The following is a 25,415-nucleotide window of genomic DNA, read 5'->3' on the forward strand; positions in this document are numbered from 1 at the left end:
GGCCTTGCAACTCAGTCCCTGACTGCACATGGCCTTGATCTTCAGCTGTCTTCTATGGTCAGTCTTACCTGTATGACAGGTGATAAAGTCTTCAGGAGCAGAGATGGTGTCACTCATTGTTCCTCATCCTTACCAGCACTGGGATTCTGTGTGATTGTGAAAGCAGAAGGCAAGTGGTAAATGCTTCCAACAGTTCTGTGAAATACCCACCACCTCCAAGACACCTTTCCTTCAGTTTGGCCACCACACCCCCCTGGAAGTCCACATGGGACTCACACTGTGACTTAAATCTATAGAACTTAAATAATGAGGGGAAAAAAAAAAGCCACACCCCCCCCAAAAAAAAGATATTTGGTGATTTGGTGGGTGCCACTGCACACAATTTGGAGTATCTTTTCTCTAACTGAGAGACTGACTCACTTTGTTGACTGAATCTGACAAGGATTTTACCCTTTTTAGAGGCAGGAATGAAATAACATGATGGTACTTTCTTAGGATGTTTATAGCAGGTTTTAAATTCTCCTAAATGTTCTCACCATTCAGCTTCTTTGTTTTCCCTCCTGTTAGGATCCGCGACAGTGGGTCTCTTTCTCAGTCTTTCTGCGTTTGGCTTAATTGAAGACGGAGGTTATGAAGTCGATCCTGGATGGCCTTGCAGACACCACCTTCCGCACCATCACGACAGACCTCCTTTATGTGGGCTCCAATGACATTCAGTACGAAGACATCAAAGGTGACATGGCATCCAAACTAGGGTACTTTCCGCAGAAATTTCCTCTCACTTCCTTTAGGGGAAGTCCCTTCCAAGAAAAGATGACTGCAGGAGACAATGCCCAGTTAGTCCCGGTAGACCCGGCAGCAAACATTACTGAATTCTACAACAAGTCCCTTTCTTCCTTCAAGGAAAATGAGGAGAACATTCAGTGTGGGGAGAACTTCATGGACATGGAGTGCTTCATGATTCTAAACCCCAGCCAGCAGCTGGCCATCGCCGTGCTGTCCCTCACACTGGGCACCTTCACGGTTCTGGAGAACCTGCTGGTGCTGTGTGTCATCCTCCACTCCCGCAGCCTCCGCTGCAGGCCTTCCTACCACTTCATCGGCAGCCTGGCCGTGGCAGACCTCCTGGGGAGTGTTATTTTTGTCTACAGCTTCGTTGACTTCCACGTGTTCCACCGCAAAGATAGCCCCAACGTGTTTCTGTTCAAACTGGGCGGGGTCACAGCCTCCTTCACCGCCTCGGTGGGTAGCCTGTTTCTCACTGCCATCGACAGGTACATATCCATTCATAGGCCCCTGGCCTATAAGAGGATCGTCACCAGGCCCAAGGCGGTGGTAGCCTTCTGTCTGATGTGGACCATAGCAATTGTGATCGCAGTGCTGCCTCTCCTGGGATGGAACTGCAAGAAATTGCAATCTGTCTGCTCAGACATTTTCCCACTCATTGACGAAACCTACCTGATGTTCTGGATTGGCGTCACCAGTGTGCTGCTGCTGTTTATTGTGTATGCATACATGTACATTCTCTGGAAGGCCCACAGCCACGCGGTCCGAATGATTCAGCGAGGCACCCAGAAGAGCATCATCATCCACACGTCGGAGGATGGCAAGGTACAGGTGACTCGGCCAGACCAAGCCCGCATGGACATTAGACTGGCCAAGACCCTGGTCCTGATCCTTGTGGTTTTAATCATCTGCTGGGGCCCTCTGCTTGCAATCATGGTGTATGATGTCTTTGGGAAGATGAACAAGCTCATCAAGACTGTGTTTGCCTTCTGCAGCATGCTGTGCCTGCTGAATTCCACCGTGAACCCCATCATCTATGCTTTGAGGAGCAAGGACCTGAGACATGCTTTCCGGAGTATGTTTCCGTCTTGCGAAGGCACCGCACAGCCTCTGGATAACAGCATGGGGGACTCAGACTGCCTGCACAAACACGCCAACAACACAGCCAGTGTTCACAGGGCTGCGGAGAGCTGCATCAAGAGCACAGTCAAGATTGCCAAGGTGACCATGTCTGTGTCCACAGACACGTCTGCCGAGGCTCTCTGAGCCTAATGCCTCCCTGGCAACACAGGAAATGAAATACCCCCTCTTTTTTTTTTTTAAAGCTCAAAATCTAGAAGAGTCTGTCCTCTCATCGGTTATATATTTTTTTACGTTTACCATGCTCAGTGAAAAGGTGATTATCACCGTGATCAGTTATCAGTTCTTTACTGTTTCAATAGTGTAGGTACTCCAACTCACTTCTCCAGGGGTTTATGATGAAGGAAGCGTGTGACTTATATGACTGAAAAGTTCTTCAGAGTCTTAATGAAAAAGGAGAGAAACGTTTGGCTATACAATTTGACGTCCAAGTACCCATAGAAAAATGCCATCAAATGAGTAATGCCTTTTAACCACAGCTTTCATTATAATGTGAAATATATTTGTCCATCAGTATCAGAGATGTCCATTTTTACAACAGTTAGAATATTTAAAGTAGAGCTATTTTGTAAAATGTATTGTGTCCTGCAAGATGTGTATCAGTGTGTACTATGTGTTATTTATATTTGTCTAGTTCAGCAAAACCGAAAGGTAGACTTCCTTGAGAACAGTGGATTACAAGCAGTGGGCATATACCAATGTGATCACTTTTTAACAAATTATTGCCCGTGATATAACTTTAGAAACCTTAATATTTTTTCAAATCTCTCTATTTAAATTTGACATTGAAATAACCACAAAGGTTTATTTTTCTGTGACAAGAAGAATCTGAAGGCTTTCCAAAGTACTGAACAGAATTCATTGACACTTAAACATTTACTAACCCTGCATTTTCATTAAGGACATTTATTATCTTCTGGACTATCACTGTTCTGCTGAGTGATGGATTACAATCAGAATGGAAGAGAGAAGGCATATTGACTTCTTTGGCTGACATCTCTGACTTTCTTTAGTCTTTAGCTAATATTGGACTTCTTAAGACAGCATGTGTCAATCTTAATGTATATTGTTATCACTGTGCAATTGTTGTTTACTTGAAGAGTATTGCATTCTTAAATTCCAGGTTTAAGTAGATTTCATGCCTGGGTGGCCAAACAACAGTCTTCATTTATTTCTTAATTGAAAAGAAATATTGTCTGGATCAGTAAAATTATAATGTGTGTGAGTGTGAATATAAATGTGTGTATGTGTGTGTTTCTATCCTGTAACTGTTACAGTAATGTCATAAAGTGAGAAAACTGTGACCAAGTGTAAGCTGTATCACTTGCTGCACTCTTGCACATAAATCAGTTTCTAAAATTGAGTTCTTCCAGAAATCTTGTTGATAAAAATACTGACCACAAACATTCAGAAGATCCCCATAAGGGACTGGGTCAAGTATTACTAAATTGACTGTAGATATTCCATCAGACCAGTGTTTATCAAGGGATAATCAATGATGAACATTCAAGAGAAGATCCATATTTACAGTGTTGTCAGGAAATGAGAGTGTTTTTGGTTTCTGAGTATCTATCGATCAGGACCATGAAAATGTAAGTCATTACAAGGGATGTGGTTCTGAAAAAATCCCAGTGGTAACATTTTTCGATCGTATGTGTAGGCAGTTGTGATCCCAGTGTAAGGGGCACTAAACACTGCTTGCTGAAGTGCGACAACCAGATCTGGCCCGTGTGGCTAAGGAGACCAGTCAGACCATGGGAGAGACAGAAAAAGGACAGTGAGGAGGTGACACACCGCCCTTGAGACATAGACAGCATATGACTGCTTCTGTGCTTCACTCAGATGCCCTTGGTGATAACCAGCACCCAGCTTGTCTGGGTAGGTTTGGGCTAAGGAATAGCCCCCTCGCTCTGATCCAGGTTAACAATGTCTAACGTATAAAAGTTAGCACAGCTTTCTTGCTTCCTATGTCCCAGTTTCAAACTCCTTATTGGTACCATGGGTGCTCAGAATTAGACCCTTCCCAGTAAGCATTGATACTGCTTATGAAGCCATTTGGCCTTGACAGGTTTTACTTATAATCTTCTCATTATACATAAAGCACGGCTTCTGCAGGACCCAGAGGCTGGCATGATATGAAGTGAGTTAGAGAATTAGCTTTTTCTTGGTGATTTCCAGCTAGCCAGATACCCAAGCACCCATCTGATGGGGCAGTGTCCTTTCTTGTAGTTTATGGTCTAAGACTGAATATGACCAAGCTGGAATGTTTTTAGTTGTCTGTCTATAGAGCTCAAATCTACCTACTGGTTCCCTCCCTTTACCTCTCTGTGATCTGCAGATGAGGGCTCAGGGTGCTAGCAGATTAATAAGATCTCTTTAGAAGGAGAAAAGATTATGAAAAAACTCATCATAGTCTAGTTACCATTTAAGAATTTTCACTTTTTTGGTCCCACATCACCCTGAATATAACCCACCTATCTCAGAGCTCACCAGGCAGTACGACTCTCTTCTCACAGCTATGACAATCTGGTGAAATTCTTGTAATTGGTAGAGCAATTCCAGGATTCATATATGAAACTGCATTTGTGTGTATGCGATGTAGATTTTATAGTGTGTTTGTGCTTTCAAGATCTAAATCATAGATAATAAATTAAGGGACAATGGGGCTGACAGCACTAAACTTGGTGCTTACTGATATTCAAAGAAATATCTGTGAAAAATCATGTATGTCTTGCACCACCTTCATTTTAAAATGTCTGAATTAGTTTGATTTACTTTGACACTTTCAATATCATTTCCTAGACCAAGTGACTCAAATGTTCTCCCCAATGAATATACTCATTAGAATTACCTTCATCAGAATTATTCATTAACTAGTCCCTTAATTAGACCCATTAACTTAAATATAATTTAGATTTCAGTACATTTTGTAAGGTCTGACTTCAGAGTTGTCTACTCTCCTGTGAGGGTGACATATTTGTTCTGACCTTGCATTTCACCATCTCTCATGTCTTCAGAAGGGGCCAAATTCCCAACCTGCGTAATTTCACCAGGGTAATAATGGATTTTTCAGCTCTAGACAAACAGTTTTTAGACAAGGAAGGCTGTCTCCAAGGACCACTAATATTTCACTACATATGAAATATATGTAAGAGAAACATAGCTCTTGGAGAAGCTGCAGACATATGCCTACACTTGAGATGATTCCCACGACCCCCCATCCCGTTGAGTCAGGTCTATCTGGCATTAAGTATCGAGGAAGTTTGGCTGCCTAAACCCACGCTGCAGGAAATAGGCCCAACCACCAGATGAGAATTAGGCCCTGGATGAGTAGCATTCTAGTTACTGTCCTGTTGATTAATTTCTGCCATTCCATGTCTGTAAAAGAGACCACCAATATCATGCGCAAAATTAGATTTCTCATAATCTAACTGTATATTTGTATGATATTTTAAAAATCTCCTAAATGCTGGGCAATGGCTATCAACAATTGTCTTGCACTGGCCTTCTGATGAAATGTTAACAATGCCTATTGTAACATAGACAAGACATTTTATCTACTGATTTGGGCTGAATGTATGTAAATAGGTTTAAAAAAAAAAAGTCAGATGTTTAAGCAGTGGCTTACAAATCAGTAATTTTCAGATAGGAGAGTTTCTTTACATTGCTGTGGCACCCTAAAAGCTATCTTCTCGTAAACTTAGTGTACTAGGCCTGCTGGGGATTGGAGTCCCCAAGGAAGGAAAACTTTCCTTGTAATAATATGAATCAAGATACCAGATTATCTGGAATCTTACTTCCAATGTTTCAAGTGGAAAACATAACTATTGTCTGTAAATTTAACATTATTACTTTTCCTCTTAGAAGAATATTGTATTGTTAGATGTTTGTTGAGCTGGTAACATCCTTGCAATTGCTGCAATATCTTCGTTAGTAATCTGTATAATACTTTATACACAGGTACTAGTAGGTTGTTATTCAATGTAGCTTCAGTCATTAAATTACTATAGTAAAGTAGTACTTCTGTAATATTTACAATGTATTAAGCCCATACTCTATTTTATTTTAATGATGTAATTAAATTGTTACTTATTCAAAGAGAAAACATCCCATCATGTTTGTTGTCCGAAGTTACCTGGAATCAAATAAAAATTCTAGATTATCATGAAGAACATAAAATGTCTTTGAAGTTTGCCTTATTCCAGTCTGATATTAAAACACTTGGGATTTAAATTCTAAAAGATGGTTGAGCAACTGATTTGTTTCCTAATAGCACTTACAACTTTGAGACATGGGGAGAGGTTAGATGAATATAATCATTCTGAACATAGGAAAAAAATGTGCAAAAAGCCATCATTTACATAGTAAAGGGAGAAAAAAATCTGCCATACATTTCTAAAATATTATTTCATTAAAGAGTTTAATGATTTTTCAGTAAATTAAAACAAATGTACTGTTCATAATATGTAAATCAAATTTAGCAGATTTGAGTAGATAACTCTAGAGAATTTAAAAACATCACATATTCTGAACATGAGAAATAGATAACTACTTTTGATAAAGCTTGTAAAAACTTACACAATTTTATTTGAATAATAAGAGAAATAGCTGTTAAGTTTTATGATGATGTAAAAAACATTACAATTAAATTTACACATATTACTATCTGAAATAAAGTATGCTTGCAGTCAATTTTGAAGGGAGGTTTTAAAGTTTTCAAATGATGAAATGGTAAATATTTGAAAATAGATTATATTTATAATTAAGATTCATCATTCAGTCTTTTCTTGTAAACTCTGTGGTTAACTATATAAATTGAATATTTCCAGCAAACAGCAAATGCCTGGTTCTTAGTTTTTAAATTTTACCCAGATTCGAAGGGAGTATGATACTTATTTTATGATTTTCAGATAGCATCTTGAAACTCAAAAAATGATCCCTTCCTCCATCAATATGTGTGGCCATCTACATTGAAACATATACTTAAATGATCTAGAAAACAAAACAAAATAGTAGAGGTGTGCAGAAGCTCCGCTGTGTCCCCCAGAGATGGTTGCAACTGAAAAAAGGTCCACCCTCACATCTGGAATATTCTATGACAATAGTTTCTTTTGGATTGAAGATGATACAGTCTCAACTCCACACAATATACGTCATCATTGTCCCTTAACGCTCTGTCCTAAGAATGCTGGCTAGGGATATTTGGAATGTACATGTCTGATTACTGAGGAGGGGTGAACATTGAAGAATGGACAGGTGTCTGGACATTACAGAAGTGCTGGTCATCAGGTTGCTGTCTTAACCACTTCAGATGTGTCTGGGTAAGGTTAAATTGTGAACATATAAGGTTATAGGGTATGTTGTTCCCTGTGACACATCCAAAGGAAAAGGGAATGAAGAAATTCACAACAGGCATGAGCAATTAATGTTTCAGTTTTGGGTTAAGAGAACTGAGATATTGATTCTCCCCATTTTAGACTGTAGTACCTTGTTCACTGCTGGGAAAATGGGCCTCATGTATTTGTAAAGCTAATGAATGGTTTTCTCTGAACACTAAGAAATGGATAACTAATTCAACACTTCAATTATTTACTTTAATAGTAACAATAATAATAACAAAAGAACCCTAACATCCTAACATCTTTGGGTAAAGCTGATGTGCTTAAAATATTCATTGATCCTTATCCTGTACACAATCTTGGCTGACCTCAGAATCCATGACAAATGTCAAAGAGACCCAGCTGTTGGGTTGGAAAGAATACTGGAGAAGAAATAATTAGACCTAAGATGTAGTATATATTATCTAATCCTTAAACAACCCTATGATGTATGTCTTATTAACTTCATACTTTGGTGGAAAAAAAGTTCAGTGAAGTAAAGATTACACAACTAAGGTTAAAACCCAGGACTTCCCAATTCAGAAGCAAAATTCATATAATTTTTATTAAACCACACTGTCTTCCTTCATTCATTATTCAATTAAAGCCATATTTCCAGAAGTATTTATTGAAAATTCCCCATGTGCTAAAAAATGCAAAGATGGAAAACATCACTGTTATCTACAAGGTCTAATAAAAATAATTTCTGAAGTTTTTGTGTCTTATGGTATATTTTCATATACATAGGCTCAAGAGGTTAATGATCTTTCCCAGGTTCACATAGATAGTAGTAAATTGTAAAAACTCAGGTTCTTTGGCTCTAAATTCTGAATCGTTCCATCAAACCATGTTGTAAGGGGACATGGGGCATGATGAAGTGTGTGGCTCTAACCAGACACATGTATTTTCTTTCTTTCACTTTCCAGCTAGTAGCAATTCAAAGACCTTATCTAATCCATTCTGATGTCAAAAGAAATTAAGTTTGTGTTGTTTATTACTTGCCTTGTATGAATCATCACTTACCTTGGGTAGCTGAAGCAGTCACTGAGGAGAAGTTTGATTTATTTTATCCTTAGAGCTGGGTGCTACAAATATATTCCTGATCATATCTATAGGAATTTTTCCCTTCCACTCTTCGCTACTTCCCATAACAGAGTTCTCATTTCAGTTCTTTTCATTTTGAAAAAAAAAATCCTTGCTTTTCATTGTGAACTTATACATTGCACAAGGCATCTGGAAAATAATACTTTACTTGTTAATGAAATTTAAGTTGTTAATATTGTAAAATATAATTTAGCAAGTATTACTGAGAACCTGTCTTGCACTTGGCATTGATAATGACTTATCTCATTTGTTATGAGACACATTGTCTCATTTAACCCTCTCAACCACTTGGTAAATTATTATTATTCCCATTGGATAGACAGTAACCTGCTCAAGGTCACATAGCTAGTAAATGGTAGAGTTCAGATTGCTCTTAGCCTCTATGTTACTGAGATAATACACAAGCTAATTTCCACTTATACTGAACATTTATTCTGTTCAAGCAACATTACTGAATATTTATCTTGGTAAGTCATCAAATTACTTAAGATCTCATGAAAAAAAGCAAACACTTAAACAGATCATCTCAATGCAGCACAATCAATGCAAAAATACAGGATGCTATGGGAACCAGAAAAGTCATAGGAAGAACAGGTGACTTCTGAAGCCAGTACTGAAGACCAAGGTGGAGCCAGCCAGGAAAAGAAGAAAAGAAAAAATGGAGAAAGGATGGTACTGTGACAGAATTAATGGTGGGGTGTGGGAGGCAGGCAACACATTTAAGAGAGCCTGTCATGACCAGAGAACAGCACCAGGTCACCTGTGGCTGAGACATGATACCCAAAGGAGAGTAATGAGGATAAGAGCTTGGGCCAGATCACCAAGGGCCATATGCTAAGATTGTGCTTGGTGCACCTGCGCTGTGAGTTACAGAGGTCTGAGCAGATTCATTATATTAGTCAAGAAAGGTCAGAGTTCAGGTAGCCTTTTCCCTTGCCCTGCTAATTCAAAGAGATCTTTACAAAGCACTGTATACATATGTAAAAATGTCACTTCTTGCTTGGCCCAGTGCAGCACCCAGAAGAGGGGGTGGAGACTCCATATCCTGTTTCCTCATTAGCTGGCCACACGTTTTCCCTCCTGATGACATTACTGTTACTGCTAGAAAGAGCACTATTCACTAGCGACTGAGGGACATCAATTAGCTCCCCAAACAGAGCAGTCATTAGTCGCAAAATGTTCCTGGTCATTATTCACCTGGACTGGGGCAAACCCTCTGATCTCAGGATGACAGGGACAGTATTGAACGCCAGCCCTGAGGGCCTCCAACCCTCTGGCCCCTGTCCCCTTTGTAAATAAGATTATTGCTGCTGCTACTGTCTGGTTTGCCCAAAGAGCTATAGGAATCCTTTAGGGAACAGACAGATAAGGACTAAGGGGAGGAATCTTTTAAAACTGTCCAAAGCAACCCAACCCTACACCTGACCTAAGTGTAATTATTTCAATCCTATTGAATAACAAACAAAGACTTTTTCAATTAGGAGTTTGAATTTATAAAGGGAAGGAAAACACTGAAAATATCTTTGAGTTATGCTATAGGGAAGGAAGAAAGCATTAAAAATATTCTGACACTAATCCTTTTCCAAATTGATTGCAATTTCAATTTTTTAAAGGTTTATAAAGGTTTTACAAAATCTGCACAAAGAAATTTTGTCATTTTAAGGGAAGGGTAGAGCTTTACTACATATTTTTGGATTGATTTCATCACTTGCGCTTATAAACCTAACAACAAAGTAAAAAAAAAAAAAGCAAAAAAAAAAAAAAAAAAAGACGTAGTCTGTACCTCGTTCAAATCTCTGATTATTGTAGAAAGGGACAGAGATACTTTAGCCACTACATTCAGTCTCTGCTTGTCTTGCTAAATCCCAATCTTTCTAACTTGGGTGGCTATGAGCAATATGTCTTACTTGATCATCCAGTGTAAATATTTCCAAGTATTAATCCCGTCTCACAGATTGAGGAACTAGTGATAGAAAGCCTAAGAAAGTGCCCTTCATTTCCCAAGAGAGGCAAACCTCTGAATATTTCAGCATTATTCACTGAAATTAGATAAATCCAAATATCCCTTTGAATGATTGAGAATAGAAGATGTTTACTGCAAAATGCCCCTTTCTTTTGTGGACAACCTCTAGGGAATGATGAGTGAGACAGGACACTGTGGCTGTTACAGCAAATATGGATCAAAAAAAGGCCTTGGCACGTGTTGTACCTTCCAGAGGCTCCTCCAAGAAGGGGGGGCCTTCCCTAGAGCTCTCTATGCTCCCACAGTTGTTATGATGTTAACAGGAAGGAGAAAAGCAGAGTTCACATGTGAAAGGAGGATGTTGGACTGTTTTCTTTAGCAACAGTCCTGATAAGTCCCAAAGCATGAGAGCTCTTTGTTCTAATCACATTATGTCCAAGCAGAGAGAAATAGGAAAAGAAATATTGATTCTTAGAAACTGATTATCAAAGTAAATTCTTTAACAAGGTGGCCTCAGGAGATGTTTGCAGTAGAACAGGAAGCTTCTTGAGGCTTTGTGTGCATATTAACAGACCACCCTTGGTAGCTTGAAGCTAGACACAAATGATATTATGGTTAAATTTCAGTGTCCACCAGTGGAATCATCTTCCATGACTCTTTAACAGGCGAATACCTAGTCTTCTTAAGGCTGAAGAACAACAGAACAACTAATAGGGACTCCAGATCTGCTTCCAAGGATGATTAGACACGTAACCAAAATATGACTTCTTCTCTTAAATGCAAACATGAGAATTAAGAGCCAGGGATAGTTACAAACCAAGGGACTTGGCAACAAAGCTTAAAGCCTTTGTTCTAATTGCTATCATCTCTGACAAACCAGCTAAAAGGCAAGCTCTTTCCTTTGTGTCCAGGGCTAGAATTTGCAGTTTACCTAATGGAGATCAGGCAGTGGGCCAAAAAGAATCTATGGCTGTGGGGAAAATCAGCTTTATGTACATCAGAACTTGAGGAACTTTTCTTTTGTGGGACTATATGTTTGTGCTGCAACTGTGAAGCCATTTGCATTAATGACAGCAAAGTCAGAGCAATCAGTTGGAAAATGGGAGCTAAAAAGACAGCTTTTGTCTAGCGATAGCAGAGCAAATAGCGGAGCAAAGATGAGGCACAAGCAGCAGAAAAGAATATGAAATTTATAAATGAAAATGAGCTTATTTCAGCTCTTTGGGTCTAAATGAAAATACTGTAGACAAATGGTTAAATATTTGCAAAGATACTAAGTGATTTAGAATCTTAAAATCAAAAGGTCTTCTTTTACTCAAATATACATAAACACAACAACCAATACATTTATTGTTACATAAAGCAAAAACTTCTAGACCTGTCTGGATGAACTGTCCCTTGGCTTTCGTCCTCCATACAGAGAGTGAGTGAGCATTGAGTGAATGTTCAAGAAATGTAGGAACCTAATCAGGTGTGGCCTGTTACAAGCCTTAAGTCCAATTTACGATAAGCACTTTTTGGCTTTGAAAATGGAAACAGTCAGGCAGTTTACAATGTTCCCATGAGAGAATGAGTCAGTTCATTTACCAGGTAGTGAATGAAAGCATCTTGGCAGATTTAGCTATACAGGTGTTGTTAGACAATTTGATATATTCAAATTCAAATTCATTAAAAAAAAAAAAAGACAAATGGGGAGGGAATTATTTCCTCACAAAAATACTTTGCACCTGCAAAGGAGCTCATAGCAGGGCGTGCTTGGAGTTGTCAACTCTTCTGGTGGATTTGCAATGAATAAATGTTCATGAATCCAATCTATACTGGAAATTTTCAGAAATAGCTCTATTGTTCAAAATGAGATGTTCCTATAACTTTTTCACCCATGCTTTTTCACAAATATTTCTAGCCTCATTCTCTATTCTGTAACTTGGAATTGTTTGTCATGGACAGATGAAAGGAACTGAACATATTTAGTCCTTCAGGGCTTAGGACCTCTGTGCAAACTTGAAATTGTGTTAGGGACATAGGCAAGCCTCAGATATTCACATAGTGAATGGGAACCAGGTGAATAATGAAATCCACACATAACCCCCCAAATTCCAGTCCTTGAAAGCCAAATATGAAACATTGTGTAATGATCTTGCCACCGATGCTAACAAGTAGGAGAGGAAGCTGATGAAAATCTGATGCCTCCTCTCACTGGCCTTTGTCTGCTGGCAGAAATAACAGGCAGAGGTATGGTCAGAGAACAGGCTGCAGGGCCTGGGAGCAGAGAGACTCCGGAGACTGCATAATTAGCTCTTAAATAACAAAAAGACCATAAACAAGGCAGAAGCAAGCCAGAGAGGATTTACTTCCATTTGGCAGTGACTTTGTCCATGTCTCCTGGGTGCCAAGAAGACTGTGCCCCTCGCCTCACTCCTCTCCTTATGCTGTGGTCCTCTCAGGCTGAACAACTCACTGAGGTTCCTGGGTTGCAGGGGAGAGGATGGCAGACCCAGTTCAGGCTTTACTAGGGCTGATTGAGCTGTACTTCTTCCCTGCCCCCACACTGCACAAGGCATTAACATTCTCCCTAAGACTTAGCAGGTTAGAATTGTGATTAAATGGAATCACTTCTGTGGCCACACCTTAAGTCTATAAAGTGCTGTACTAATGGAAGGTCTTATTTGGGACGGTTTAGAAAATGAGATAGTAGTGCCAGTAATGTTGGGTGGATTGGGTCTTCCCATGAGCCTCCAATAAGGCTGAATGCCTTTATTCGATTCCACCTTTCCTACCTACCCCCCAAAGCACCTACAGCCTGAAGGGGATCGTTTGCAGCCAGCACTGAAAATAAAAGTGGCAAACCTCTGAAATACAGCTGAATTGCTGGGAGAATTCTCTTTAAAATATGATTCTGTCTTCTATGATCAAATTCTATGCCACCTAGCTCTCCCCAGAGTCCCCCGGGTGACTCAGTAGCAGTCAATTTCTGTGCACAGAATTCATATATAAATTCACACTCTTTGCAATAGATACTATTTTCCCAAAGATCATATATATGCAAAACAAGGAAGGAACTGAAAATAAAAAAAATAGATTCCCAGTGGATTTAGAGGTAGACTTGAAACTTCTCCATGTAAATAATATCACTATTTCAGTACCCATTTGAGATTTAATTTGGGGAATCAGTATAATATAGATTGAAACTCTTGTACAGTTGTAGCTTATTGCTACATTGTCCTTGACATTTTAGCCAGTTTAAAGCACTGTGCAAAGACCGAATTATTTTATTCTGTTCCTTAATGATAGTTGACATGAATTGACCGGAATATGATGATTTGTTGATTTATGTGATTTATGTGGGGGTTTTTGTTTTGTTTGTTTGTTTTATATATATATAACATCATTGTTCATTTTTATGTGTTTTCAGTCAACCGATACTCATGCAAATCTGTTGGCGATGCTGGGAAAACAAAGTCCCATGGAACTTAAAATAGCTCTATGATCATCTAGAGTTTATAAAGTGATCTGCCACAGTCATGGATCTATAACTCCTTGAACTGATACTGTGCATTTTTCGCCATACAGGACTAGTTTTCAAGGCAGCGAAAGGTAAAGGATGTTGACCCCACTGATAATAGGAATGATTGGTTGTTAAGGGAAGAGAAGCTATGACTTCACCAATGAGAAATGAACTCAGATTAACAAGGTTCATTTTTTTTTTTTTTGTGGGACCCTCACTGGTGGCGGGGGATCTAATTGGCACTGCAGAGACTGAGGGCAGCCTCGCAACCCAGCGCTCAACCGCTGTGCCACCAGGGGAGGCCCAACATGGTTCATTTTTAAACTGCAAATGTCCTCATGGCACATTGAACTTAGTCATTTATAGCTTAGTGTAAATGCTTTAAAATAATAACTTTGGTTAAATGTATTTTTAAAATAAGTGCTTTATTTTTTTAATATTTTATTTTATATAATCCTTACATCATTTTTTATTTTTGTACAATGTATGCATTTTCATTTGGGTTATATTCCCCATATAATTGCACCCTCCTTATTTTGACCCTAATCCTTCCTCTCCCCGCATCCCCCCCTCAGTGTGTCTCTGGTTTATAGTTGCTAAAACACTTTTATTTCACTTACTATGTGTGGGAAACCTATCTAAATGTGTCCTTAATCAGTATTAGCTGATCTTATAATAAGAGTAGCCATCTATCCAGAACATTTCTCCAACTTTTAAAAATTGTCGTTGTTTTAAAAGGGTTTTTAATTGTAAGGATGGAAAGGATGGAAACTAGACTTTCAGTGGTGAATATAATGTAATATTACAGATCTTACTTATAAACCTATATACCTGAAGCTATAAAATATATATCATGCTATTAAATCATGTTACTTCAAATTTTTCATTAATTAATAAAGCTATCATAACGTGCATAGAAAATTTCATATATGTTACACTAGAGTAAACTAATGAAACTGCTCTTGGATGGAAACCACAGACCTTAGACCCTATCCAACCACCCTAAAGATTGAGGGAATAATTAATTCAGCGCAACTGTAAACTATTTCTGGCACATTGACAGGGGACATCTGACTTAAGGAAGCTGAAATTTTATTTGGCAATTATATAGGATAGGGAAATTTGGAGAATGAAATATTTAGGGGAAGTTGGAAGGCTTTAAACAACCATAAGGTAGCTAGAAGAGTTTTAAAAATCTGTCTGAATATAAAACAAGAGCATTTGTCTTTATCAATTGTTAGGGTGTCACTAGGCAGATTTTAAAACCATATGGTTCTGTTAGGGAGGAGAGTTTAAGTCTATGATGCTATATATAGCCTATGTTTTAAATAATGTATGTCTACTATGTAGATCCTGATGTATTTTCAACTCTCTCCCGGATCAGACATGGGTTCTTCTGGCAATTTTCCAGGGCAAACCTCGGTCTCATCTGTAAGCTGCTTTTACCACCTCAGTCTAGTGCCTTTTAAGCTTCCAGATTTCTGTCAATGAAATAAGTTCTTGCTCTACACTGGGAATTTCGTTTTCTGAATAAACAGTGTAGTAAGTCATTGTTCCTGAATAAAAATGGTTGAAAAATAATTTTGATGGTTGCAATGTGAGAAGATCTGTATTCCTTTAAAATTAGTAATGATGATATTATTCATATATATATATATGTCATTTCCCTCAACTTTAAAGTGTTTCCCAATAATTTATTAGTTTAGCTCAATTGAATGCATTTGCCCTCTGATCTCCATGGCTTTTATTAAAGGCACATTCTTATGTAATAACTGGTATTATATCAGAACCTCTTGTTTCTTTTAATTGATATAATTCCTTGACCTAAGAATTCAGAAGACAGCCATTACTTGCCATTTACAGAAGTAGATACTGCTATTTACAAATGCAGATACAAAAATCACCTGAGAATTCCTTCACTTTAGGTCATGCAAATATATAGCAGGTCTGGGAATTAAAATGTTCTAGCCACTGTAACAGTCTCTTCAAATGATGCTAAAATGGCAAGTGAAAGTGGATGTATACTAACGGAGGAGAGAAAAAGTCCAGTGAAATTCTTCCAAATTAAACCAATGCATTGGTAATCCCCTCAATCTCACTGCATGCACGTCTGCATTTACAGAATAACTGAACTCACATTTAGGATGCAGAGGATCCTCCACTTGAGATAAGTTAGGCTGAAGAAGGTTGCCTCCTTTTGTCTATAAGTCCAAAGTGACTCAGAGGCAGTTAAATTCATTGAAGTTTAACTCATTAAGAACATAGGTTCTGAAATTAGAGTACCTACGTTCAAAACCCAGCTTTACCCTTCTGTGATCTTGGGCAACTTTCTTACTTTCTCTCTACCTTTGGTTTTCTCCATTTCTACTGCTTTGAGATTTCAAAAGAAAATACAACTAAAGGATCATGAATCAACCATTTGAAAGCTTAAAAACTAACCATTATTTTATTTCCTTATACTTTTCAATATTTGTTCCAAAAGAACCATTTCCTACACTGAAAAGTCTGTTGAAACAGGAGACTTCCACCTTGATGACTTCTACCTATGGGGTATTTCTAACTCCATGGTAACCAGACCCTGCCCTTCTTATCCCCAACGTGGTCTAATGTGGAGCAAGGTCTAACCAAACGTGACCCTGGATCTATGGAATCCACTGTTCTCAGAGCAAAGTATTATCAGGATCACTTTCCTCCTGCCTTGGTTCCAAATAAACTTCAGGCATGCTTCTGGATGTATGCTAGAATATTAGGGATCCCATATTGATTCCAATGATCTGGTCACTTACATCAAAGGCTTTCAATTTATCAATCATTTTTTCTTGTTTTTCATCTGAAGAAGTGGTCCATGATTCTACTTGGGCACCTACTTTAGGACCACATTCAAACACCACAAAAGGCGCAGCCCAGGCCTCCCTAGTAGCGCAGGCTGTTGAGTGCAGTGCTGTGAAGCTGTCCGCAGCCTCTGCAGTGCCGGTTTGATCCCCGCCAGCCACGGAGATGCCCACATGGCGAGGCAGACCTCTCCTGTTTGCCTGCCGCTCCCCTCATCGGTGTATTTCGTCAGTCTGCCTGTTCTGTTCCCCATTCTGTCTCCGGTGAATCCTCTCACCCTCCGGCAAATCTGGCCGGTACTCCGTTTCTTGTATAAATAAATAAATCTTAAAAAAAAAAAAAAAGGTGCAGCCCCACTCTAGCCCATTGGCTTTAAAATTACCTGCCCCCCTGCTCTCAGAATATGAAAACACTAATTTGAAAATAAATTTGTATATATCCATCCCTATGTTCATGGTGGCACTGTTCACAATAATCAAGAACTAAAAACAGCCTAAATGCCCATGAGTAAAAAATACATATGGTATATATATTTTAAAAAGATGAAATAGTGCCTTCTGTGACAATGTAGATGGACCTTGATGTAATTAGGAAATGGATCAGAAGGTGAAAGACAAATACTAGTTGGTATTTGTGGAATATGTGGAATATAAATAAACAAAGCAAATGAACTAGCAAAATGCAACAAAAATTCTCATTGACTCTGAGAAAAATATGGTGGTTACCAGAGAATAAGAGGAAGGGGATGGGAGGAATAGGTAGAGGGGATCAATTTTATGCCAGTAAATGACCAAGGTGGTGAGAGCAGTGTGATATACAGACATATTGAGGTATAAAACTGTGCTCTGGAAACCTATATAGTGCTGAAGAGTTTATTTTGTAAATAAATTTCAAAATTGAGTCATGGTTAAGTTCTAAGCAAACAGAAAACAAAATAAAATGACCTAGAGCCAATCCACCCCTCCCCCTCCCCCTCCCCCTCCCCATCCATCAAAATGCCTGCAGTCCCCAGGGCAAAACACCAAGCAGTGTCTTCCTATAACTGATAGCAAGTATTTTCTTCCACTCTAGAGCTGCAGAATATAAATTAGCACTTCACTCTTATTGAAGGAACGCGTCTTCCTTTCTCTTCCACATTTCCTTCAGAGCAATGCCGAGTCCACAGATATTCCCTTCAGTGACCCTACCATTAAGGGAGAAGGATGGATTCTTGGCATCCAAATGCATTCCTCCTTGTCCTGCATAAACAGTGATTCTGTCTTGTGAGAAGCAGTCCTATTAACATTATTTTACAGGCACAGCATGGGTTGACCTGGTTACCTAATAACCATAGATGACAAGATATTTATAGGAAAACTTCCTCCAAACAGTAAAGAACCACCTACACACTTTAGGTTTGAAAATTACCTCTAGACTAGGGTCAGTCTGGCATATTCTGGGCTTATCTGGAACTGTGGCTAATGCTTCCTGTGAGGTCAGCAACTTTCCGCCCCTCTGAGGTAGGTAGTCTCAGAGACAGACCAAGTACACAGCACCAGTCTGTCTCTTGACAACTGTCCATTTGCTCTGGCCTGACCTGGCTAACCATTTGGAAATCTTTGGAATAAATTTTCATTAAGTATTTCTTCAACATATATTTAAGATAAAGTTTGAATATTACTCAGGAGGAGGGTCAAAAGGGAAGATTGCAGGCAGTATAGTATTGCCCAAATGTGTATGTCCAATCACAGAATAAAGGTCCTGCAATTGGGCCTCCCTGGTGGCACAGCACTATGAAGCTATCTGCAGCCTCTGCAGCATGAGTTTGATACCAGTTGGCCAGGGAGCTACCCACATGGCGCAGCAGCCCTCTCCTGTCTTGCCCGCTGCTCCCCTCAGCAGTGACTTTGGTCTGTCTGCCTGTTCTGTTCCCCACTGTTTCTGGTAAATCCTCTCACCCCTGCACCTCTGGCCTAGCCCCAGTTTTTGTATGCATAAATAAATAATTCTTTAAAAAAAAAAGTCCTGCAGTTAACTCATTCTACTTTCTTTAGAAGGTACTTCATAACTGGCCGCGATGGTACTTTAACTAGCATGCAGGTGCTGGACAGTGGGCATAATTCACAGAATGTATTCTTGGCAGCGTCAGCCCATGCATATGGCTAACTCGTGGACTTGAATCCTCTCCTTTGGATGATCACAAAGTCCTCTGCTGGAGACATCAGACTCATATTCCATTTCCCTGAAGGTAATGAAGAAGGGAAATCAAGCAGACTATAATTAGCTATTGATTCCTTTCTTAAGATTTTACCAAGATTCAATTCAAGAAACAAGGCATTTTAAACATAAACTGGTCCTCAGAAGAACCCATGGAAAGCTAAAGGCACAATCAGAATACCTGGAGTCGAGTAATTTTTAGTGGCTCCATTCCAGGTGCTGCTAAGGTATTTTCAATAACAATGAAGCACTCCCTTCTATCGATTTAAAAAACAAAACCTAGTGCAGTCATTCTCAAACTTAGCTTGTATCAGAAACATCGGGAGTAATTTGCTAAAACACAGATTGCTGCTGGGCCCCATACAGGGCTTCCAATTCAGCAGGAGGTCTGGGATAGAATCTGAGACATGGTATTTATAGCAAGTTCCCAGGGGTGCTGATGAATACAATACTTTTCTCCATTCCTTGTAATATTATTTAATATTTCTTTATCTCCTTTTAATATTCCTCTTCCCCTTTAGAGTGTCAGCTTCTTGAGGGAAGAAACTGAGTCTGGCTTGTTTTTGACAGTAATCCTATTTCCTTAGTGTCTCAGATATTTGTTGAATGAATAACTGCTATGATTTTTATTACTTTGCTGTTTGTTTCTATCTCTCTCAGAATCCTCTCTATCTGAAAAAGAATAGTAGTTATAATAACAAAGGCTAATGTTCCTGAAGTTGATTAAAACATACTAGAAACTGTGCTCGATATTGACATGCATACTCTCATTTAGCTATGGTAATAATCTGAAGCTTTTGCATTATTCTTCCTCATTTAACAACTGAAGAAACTGATATTAAGTAACTTGACACAGGTTATATTATTAATGAGTTGCAAATACAAGATTTAAACCAAAGGTCTGACTCTAGGTTGCTAGCTACTAAATTGTGATGCTTTCCTTAAAGGTCCCTGTAAAAATTACATGCAGTTCATGATGTGCCCTGCCCCTCATCTCTCCCCTTGCCTTCATTGTCACACCCAGAGGCACAGACACACCCTGATGTGTTACCAAGCATCTACAGTTAATGTCTTTCCCCTTTTCTGGGTCTGGAAAACACCCCCATCTTTCAAGACTCATCACAAGCATCTCCATTTCTACAAAGCTTTTTCTGACTGTCCTCTGCCCCACCCTAGAAGTCAGTTACTTGACCACTCCTTCCTCTACTCTCATTGTACCCTATTTGTCTTTAACATTCAATTGCTGTTGTAACACTATTGCTGTCTGCTTTAGAATGTTAGCTCCACAAGTTCAGGGGCTGGGTCCTAATTGGTTTTGGTTTCTTCAGAATATAAGATGAAGAAATATTACATAGAATTCCCTTATTCTTTCCTTATCCTCATAATATTTATTTATTATTATTGTGTAAAATAACAACATCTCTTTCTTATATCTAACCTTTCATGATACTAATATTTATCTTTTTCAACATTGTAAAAATCTCTATTGTTTCTATATCCAGAAATTCTATGTAATTCTTTCAAAATCTATATAGTCTCAAATTCATTATGTGCACATCTTGGGTAGCTAGTTTTCATTCTTGACTCTCCTTCATGGTGATTCATTTCCTCACGTGGCTTGTAATTTTTTAATTTGTGAACTCATCTTCTGCAGGGCCTATTTTTCCCTGGAGATCCTGATTACTCTGGATATGGGAGAAAAAATTAAAATATTTTGAGCCCTTTCAGATGTGCTTTCACTGGGGATTTCAAGTGATTCAGTTGTCCAAAATCAACTTCTAAGTTTGATTTCTTGGTTCAAATATTCTGTACCACCCTAATAGAATGAATCAAGGCTCTGTGTCTACATTGGGCACAACAAAATGCCAACTGTGGCTTTAAATTTCTCATCAGCCACTCCTCCCCCTGCTCCAAGATCTTGGACAAATTTGAGTTTTATTTTGTTTTTCAGAGCTGACAAGAGAACTTTTCCTAGGCCTCCACTAGGGCAGCTTTATAATACTGCAAACTCTAGGCACAGACTTGTTTTCCAGCCTCCTGACCTCACTTAGGTCTGAAGCCTGTTTCTAGGCTTTGGTCCTTGGACTTGAGGCTCATATTCATCTGCCATCCACTTAGGCAAGTGGTATCAGCTTCTGTGGCCTACTGCTCTGGTTTTGGTTTCTCTCTTCATTTCTGCCACTTAAGATTTGCTTTTCATTTTTTGAGCTTAGCTATGTACTAAATTATTGATGGAGAAATATTTTTCCAGCATTTCTATCTGTCATGGGAGTTGTATTTGCTTCCTTGTTTGCTCAGTCTTCTGTGTAGTTCAAAGTTCCACTTTAGATTTTTGGAATACTTTTGTATGCTTTCTCATGTGATCTTCCCAACAACTAAAACTAGCCAAGTAACAGGTCCTCTTGGATAAGGTGACACTGTAGAATGAAATAATTTCAGAGCTTTACCACTGGAAAATAAGTTGTCTTGCTAGCTTGAAAAAATTCAAAACTTCTAGTTTTAGTCTAATGCCTTCTAGCATTAACTCCCAAAATTAAGACCACCAATTTGCTCTTTCATGAACACGAGGCCTAGGTTTGTTTACTCCCTGGTATATTACTTTGTTCCACTCCTCTCTCCCACATCTCCCGCATTTCCATCCTGTGCATTTTGATAAATAGCTACCATTCTCAAATACACTCAGTACACTGAGCTGTCTTTTTCCATTCAGCTGTCTTCTAAGCTGTATTCAAACCTCATGAATTTATTTGAAACCTTTTTTGTTCTTAGGAAATCATTCCCCTTTATTCCCCTCCACCCAATATCAACTTCAACTCTGTACTTTTGCACTTATACATTACTCCCTCCCCACCACCTAGTGAATAGAGCAAATTAGGAAGATAGGTCAAATTTCAACTGCCAGAGAATGAGCAAAAAACCTGTGGGTTTACTAAAGGATTATGTGTCCACCAAAGAAACTGTGTACCTTTTCATCTTTGTTGAGCCACAGTATTATACTCTAGACTTTCCATGGGAAATCCCAGTACAACTCTGAGTCCCATGTAAAAATAGCAAAGCCCACAGTTTTGTTGTCTGCTTGGAATTGTCCCCTTCCAACACATCCAGTCCAGGAGTCATAGGTACCCTGAATAACAAGAATGCTTACCAGATGCCAAAATCAGAGCATTCATTTGACTCTCCTTCCATTTGGCTCTCCTTCCTTCTGTTACTTCAAATATTTTCTCCCCTTGAATTCCTTTGGTTAGTAAAATGCTTAACTTTGCATCTTGGCTTTTATTTTTTCATTTAGACTTGTTCAGATTTAGGGAGAGTTGCCTCCAACCATATCCTTTGGTTTTAACTACAATTCCTTTGGTAACAGATCCTGGAAAGTTTTCTTTACCTTGAAAACCTCAAGTAAGAATAAGAAACACTCTGCTAGCTGGATCCCAAAGGACTTTATCTCCACTCTTCCACACAGGGAAGGAAATCAAACCCTTTTAATCTTGGAATGCCAATGAAATATTGATAGAATAGATACTGTAAAGGTATGTGTAACTTTTACACCAAATATTTTATTGCACATTCTTACACACAGTGTAAATGTCAGATCCTCACACCATATTGAGGAAAATTCTATATTTCACACTTCAAAATAAAACCCTCCTAAAGCCAATCAAAAGTCTTGCTAGCCTCAAATTTCATTACAAACAGAGAAAAAAGAAAATATTTACCAAGCGGACATCAGAAGGATGGGCATCTTATTAATTCGTCAGCTTTGTCATCTCCTTACCTTAGGTCAGGGTATGCAAAGGAATTCTATGTAGAAGCACTTGTTTTTCCGGGTTCCTTATTACTAGACAAAGTTGTTTGTGACACAATTGAATGCTTAAGGTTATCTTCTTGTGGAAGATGACACTTGTCACAGTGTGATTGCCAGAAACAAGGGAAAGTTAATGCAAATAGTTTACTAATACCACGTCTGTGATGTATTCCATTAGTGTCAGTGTGTTGGGTAAAATGCATTCTTCTAGCTTGTAGTCTAGTGTCGCTTCATCCTCATGGACTGCCGCACCAAAAGAACACAAGGATCTCATGGATGATCTTAAGGATGTTAGGATAGGGAGGTGTCATTTTAAACTACAGCTGTCATTGTTGTTGTTATTATGCCAGTAAAAAGTACTCAAAATGCTTAGATCAAGCACTTGGCAATTCAATTTTTGGCAATGTCCTGTATTCAGGGGGCAAAAACGACTCAGATGAGTCTACCCTGCTGTTTGCCACAAGCTCCCTGATATTCTCGTGAACTCCTTTAGATAGAAGGTATGGAGGAAATCAGTTCAGGACATAAAAATAGTTTTTCTCCCCTTTGGCTAGTGCCCCTGATAATATGGCTTCTTTGGGATCCTTTGACTTTGGTAGATAAGTGCAGTCTGTGAACCTAACACTAGTGTGGGCACGGAACTGGAAGGTCGCAGAACACAGCAACCTCATCCAGCAGGAGTCCACTTACATGTGTCTACTGGGGGCAGTGAAGGATGTTGTTGATGAATGTTAGCACTTCTGCTCCTGAAATCAAATGGTTTCTTCAGGATATAATATTGCTTTATCCTGGAACTCTGCAGGGTTCCTGTGGCATTGGGCTTTGTTTGAAAATTCAAAGAATTCTCCAATAGCAAGCTTGATTGTTCTAAAAAAATAATCAATTAAAAACCCAAGTGCTTTAGACGCTATGAAAGCAAGTCACAAATGTCCCTGCTTTGCATCTGAAAAAAAAAAAGAGAGAGAGAGATTGAATGCTATTTTAGTATCAAGGACAGCTGTCACCTGATGGGGTGAATTCTTTCCACAAAGAAATTATAAGCAATGGAAAATGCCAAGGTCTATCATTTTTCTAAGCAGGTTAAACTAAATAATATGTTCTAAAAGTCTTATTGTGTAATTGGTTTGATTGTAGTGCTTTTTCCACATTGCAGAGATGGGAGGAGAAGGGACTGTCTTCCCTGGGTACTACGGTCCCATCCGTTATATTAAGATTTCTACCATTTGGTCCCATGGATTTCCTGGAAAGGTTTTCCTCAATGTCATATATTTTATTCTTATGTATGCACTGGATAGATCATCCCCACCCAGCTGTCTCATTCACCACTGCACCAGCTCTATCATTATCTGGGCATACCATTGCACACACAGCACAGTCATGTTTCTGCAATCTGCTCTGGATGGGAATGATCAGAAGCATTCTTCCTGGTAAATGTCCTCAGGAAATAAACATGGAAAAAAATCTCCTTTGACTGGAAGGTGAAAGAGTGAATTGGGTGGGCCTCCCTGGTGGTGCAATGGGTTAAGTCGCAGCACTATGAAGCTACCTGCAGCCACTGCAGCATGAGTTAGATCCCAGCCTGGGAGCTACCCACATGGCACAGCAGACCTCTCCTGACTTGCCTGCTGCTCCTCTTAGCAGTGTATTTCTGTAGATCCACCTCTTCTGCTCCCCACTCTGTCTATGGTAAATCCTCTCACCTCCCCCTCATCTCTGGCCTGTACCCCAGATTTTGTGTGCATAAATAAATAAATCTTTAAAAAAATAAAATATAAGGTCTATCAATTAAAGAAAAAAAGAGTGAAGTGGGTCCTGAGCCATATGTTCCAATTGAACCTGCCTCCTGCCATGGGAGGTGAGGATGCTACAGAACTGGGAGGATGGCAGGCCTGGCCTGGAGCAGGAATGTGGCCAGGAGCTCCAGGGAGAAGGGTGCTCTACACACTCTGCATGGTCCTGCTCTGCTTTTTCATTATTTAATTTTTTTAAAGATGTATTTATTGATGCATACAAGAGCCGGGGTGCAGGCCAGAGGTGTGGGGAGTGAGAGGATTCACCAGAGACAGAGTGGGGAGCAGAACAGGCGGATCTGCTGAAATACACTGCTGAAGGGAGCAGCGGGTGAGACAGGAGAGGTCTGCTGCACCATGTGGATCACCTCCCTGGCTGGGAATTGAACTTGTGCTGCAGTGGCTGAAGATAGCTTCATAGTGGTGCTTAACCCCTTGTGCCACCAGGGAGGCCCTGGTTATGCGCTGTTTTGAAACAAGGCAGAGAGGGACTAAATAACAATAATAGTTGCTGACATTTACTGAGGGCTTAGTATTAAGCATTCTATAGGCTTTATTAACCCATGTAATCCTCACAACAGTCTTGCCAGAGAGGAAGCAACTGAGGCATAGTGAAGGTCAGACATGTGTCCAAGGTCTCAGGGCTGGGAGCAGCCAAACAGGAATTTGAATCCAGGCTATCTGTTCCATGCCTGTGACTTCAGATCTTACTGACTCTGCATTGAATATCATTGTCAGTGCAGAGCCCATAGGCGATAAAAAAGAGGAAGGTCATAAATTGACCTAGTATTTGAAAACATACACTAAATACTAGACACTATGACAAATGGCAGTGTCTTGGAAAAAGATAAGGACCCTGATTTCTAAGAGCATTTGTCTAGTAGAATAAGGCAGGTAGAACAGAATTGTTGTTAATGGG

General features: G+C 39.3%; 1 protein-coding gene across 1 annotated transcript; it reads left to right on the top strand.

Annotated features, from left to right (window-relative positions):
• Positions 1–574: 574 nt before the first annotated feature.
• Positions 575–2,052, top strand: CNR1 (cannabinoid receptor 1; the record flags this gene model as incomplete). Its single annotated transcript, XM_084257355.1, has 1 exon — positions 575–2,052. Exon 1 carries the CDS (start codon positions 631–633, stop codon positions 2,050–2,052), a length of 1,422 nt encoding a protein of 473 aa, XP_084113481.1. The 5' UTR covers positions 575–630.
• Positions 2,053–25,415: the final 23,363 nt, after the last annotated feature.

The sequence above is a fragment of the Talpa europaea genome (assembly GCF_964194135.1).
Source record: "Talpa europaea genome assembly, chromosome: 2".
In the NCBI taxonomy this organism is placed as follows: Eukaryota; Metazoa; Chordata; class Mammalia; order Eulipotyphla; family Talpidae; genus Talpa; species Talpa europaea.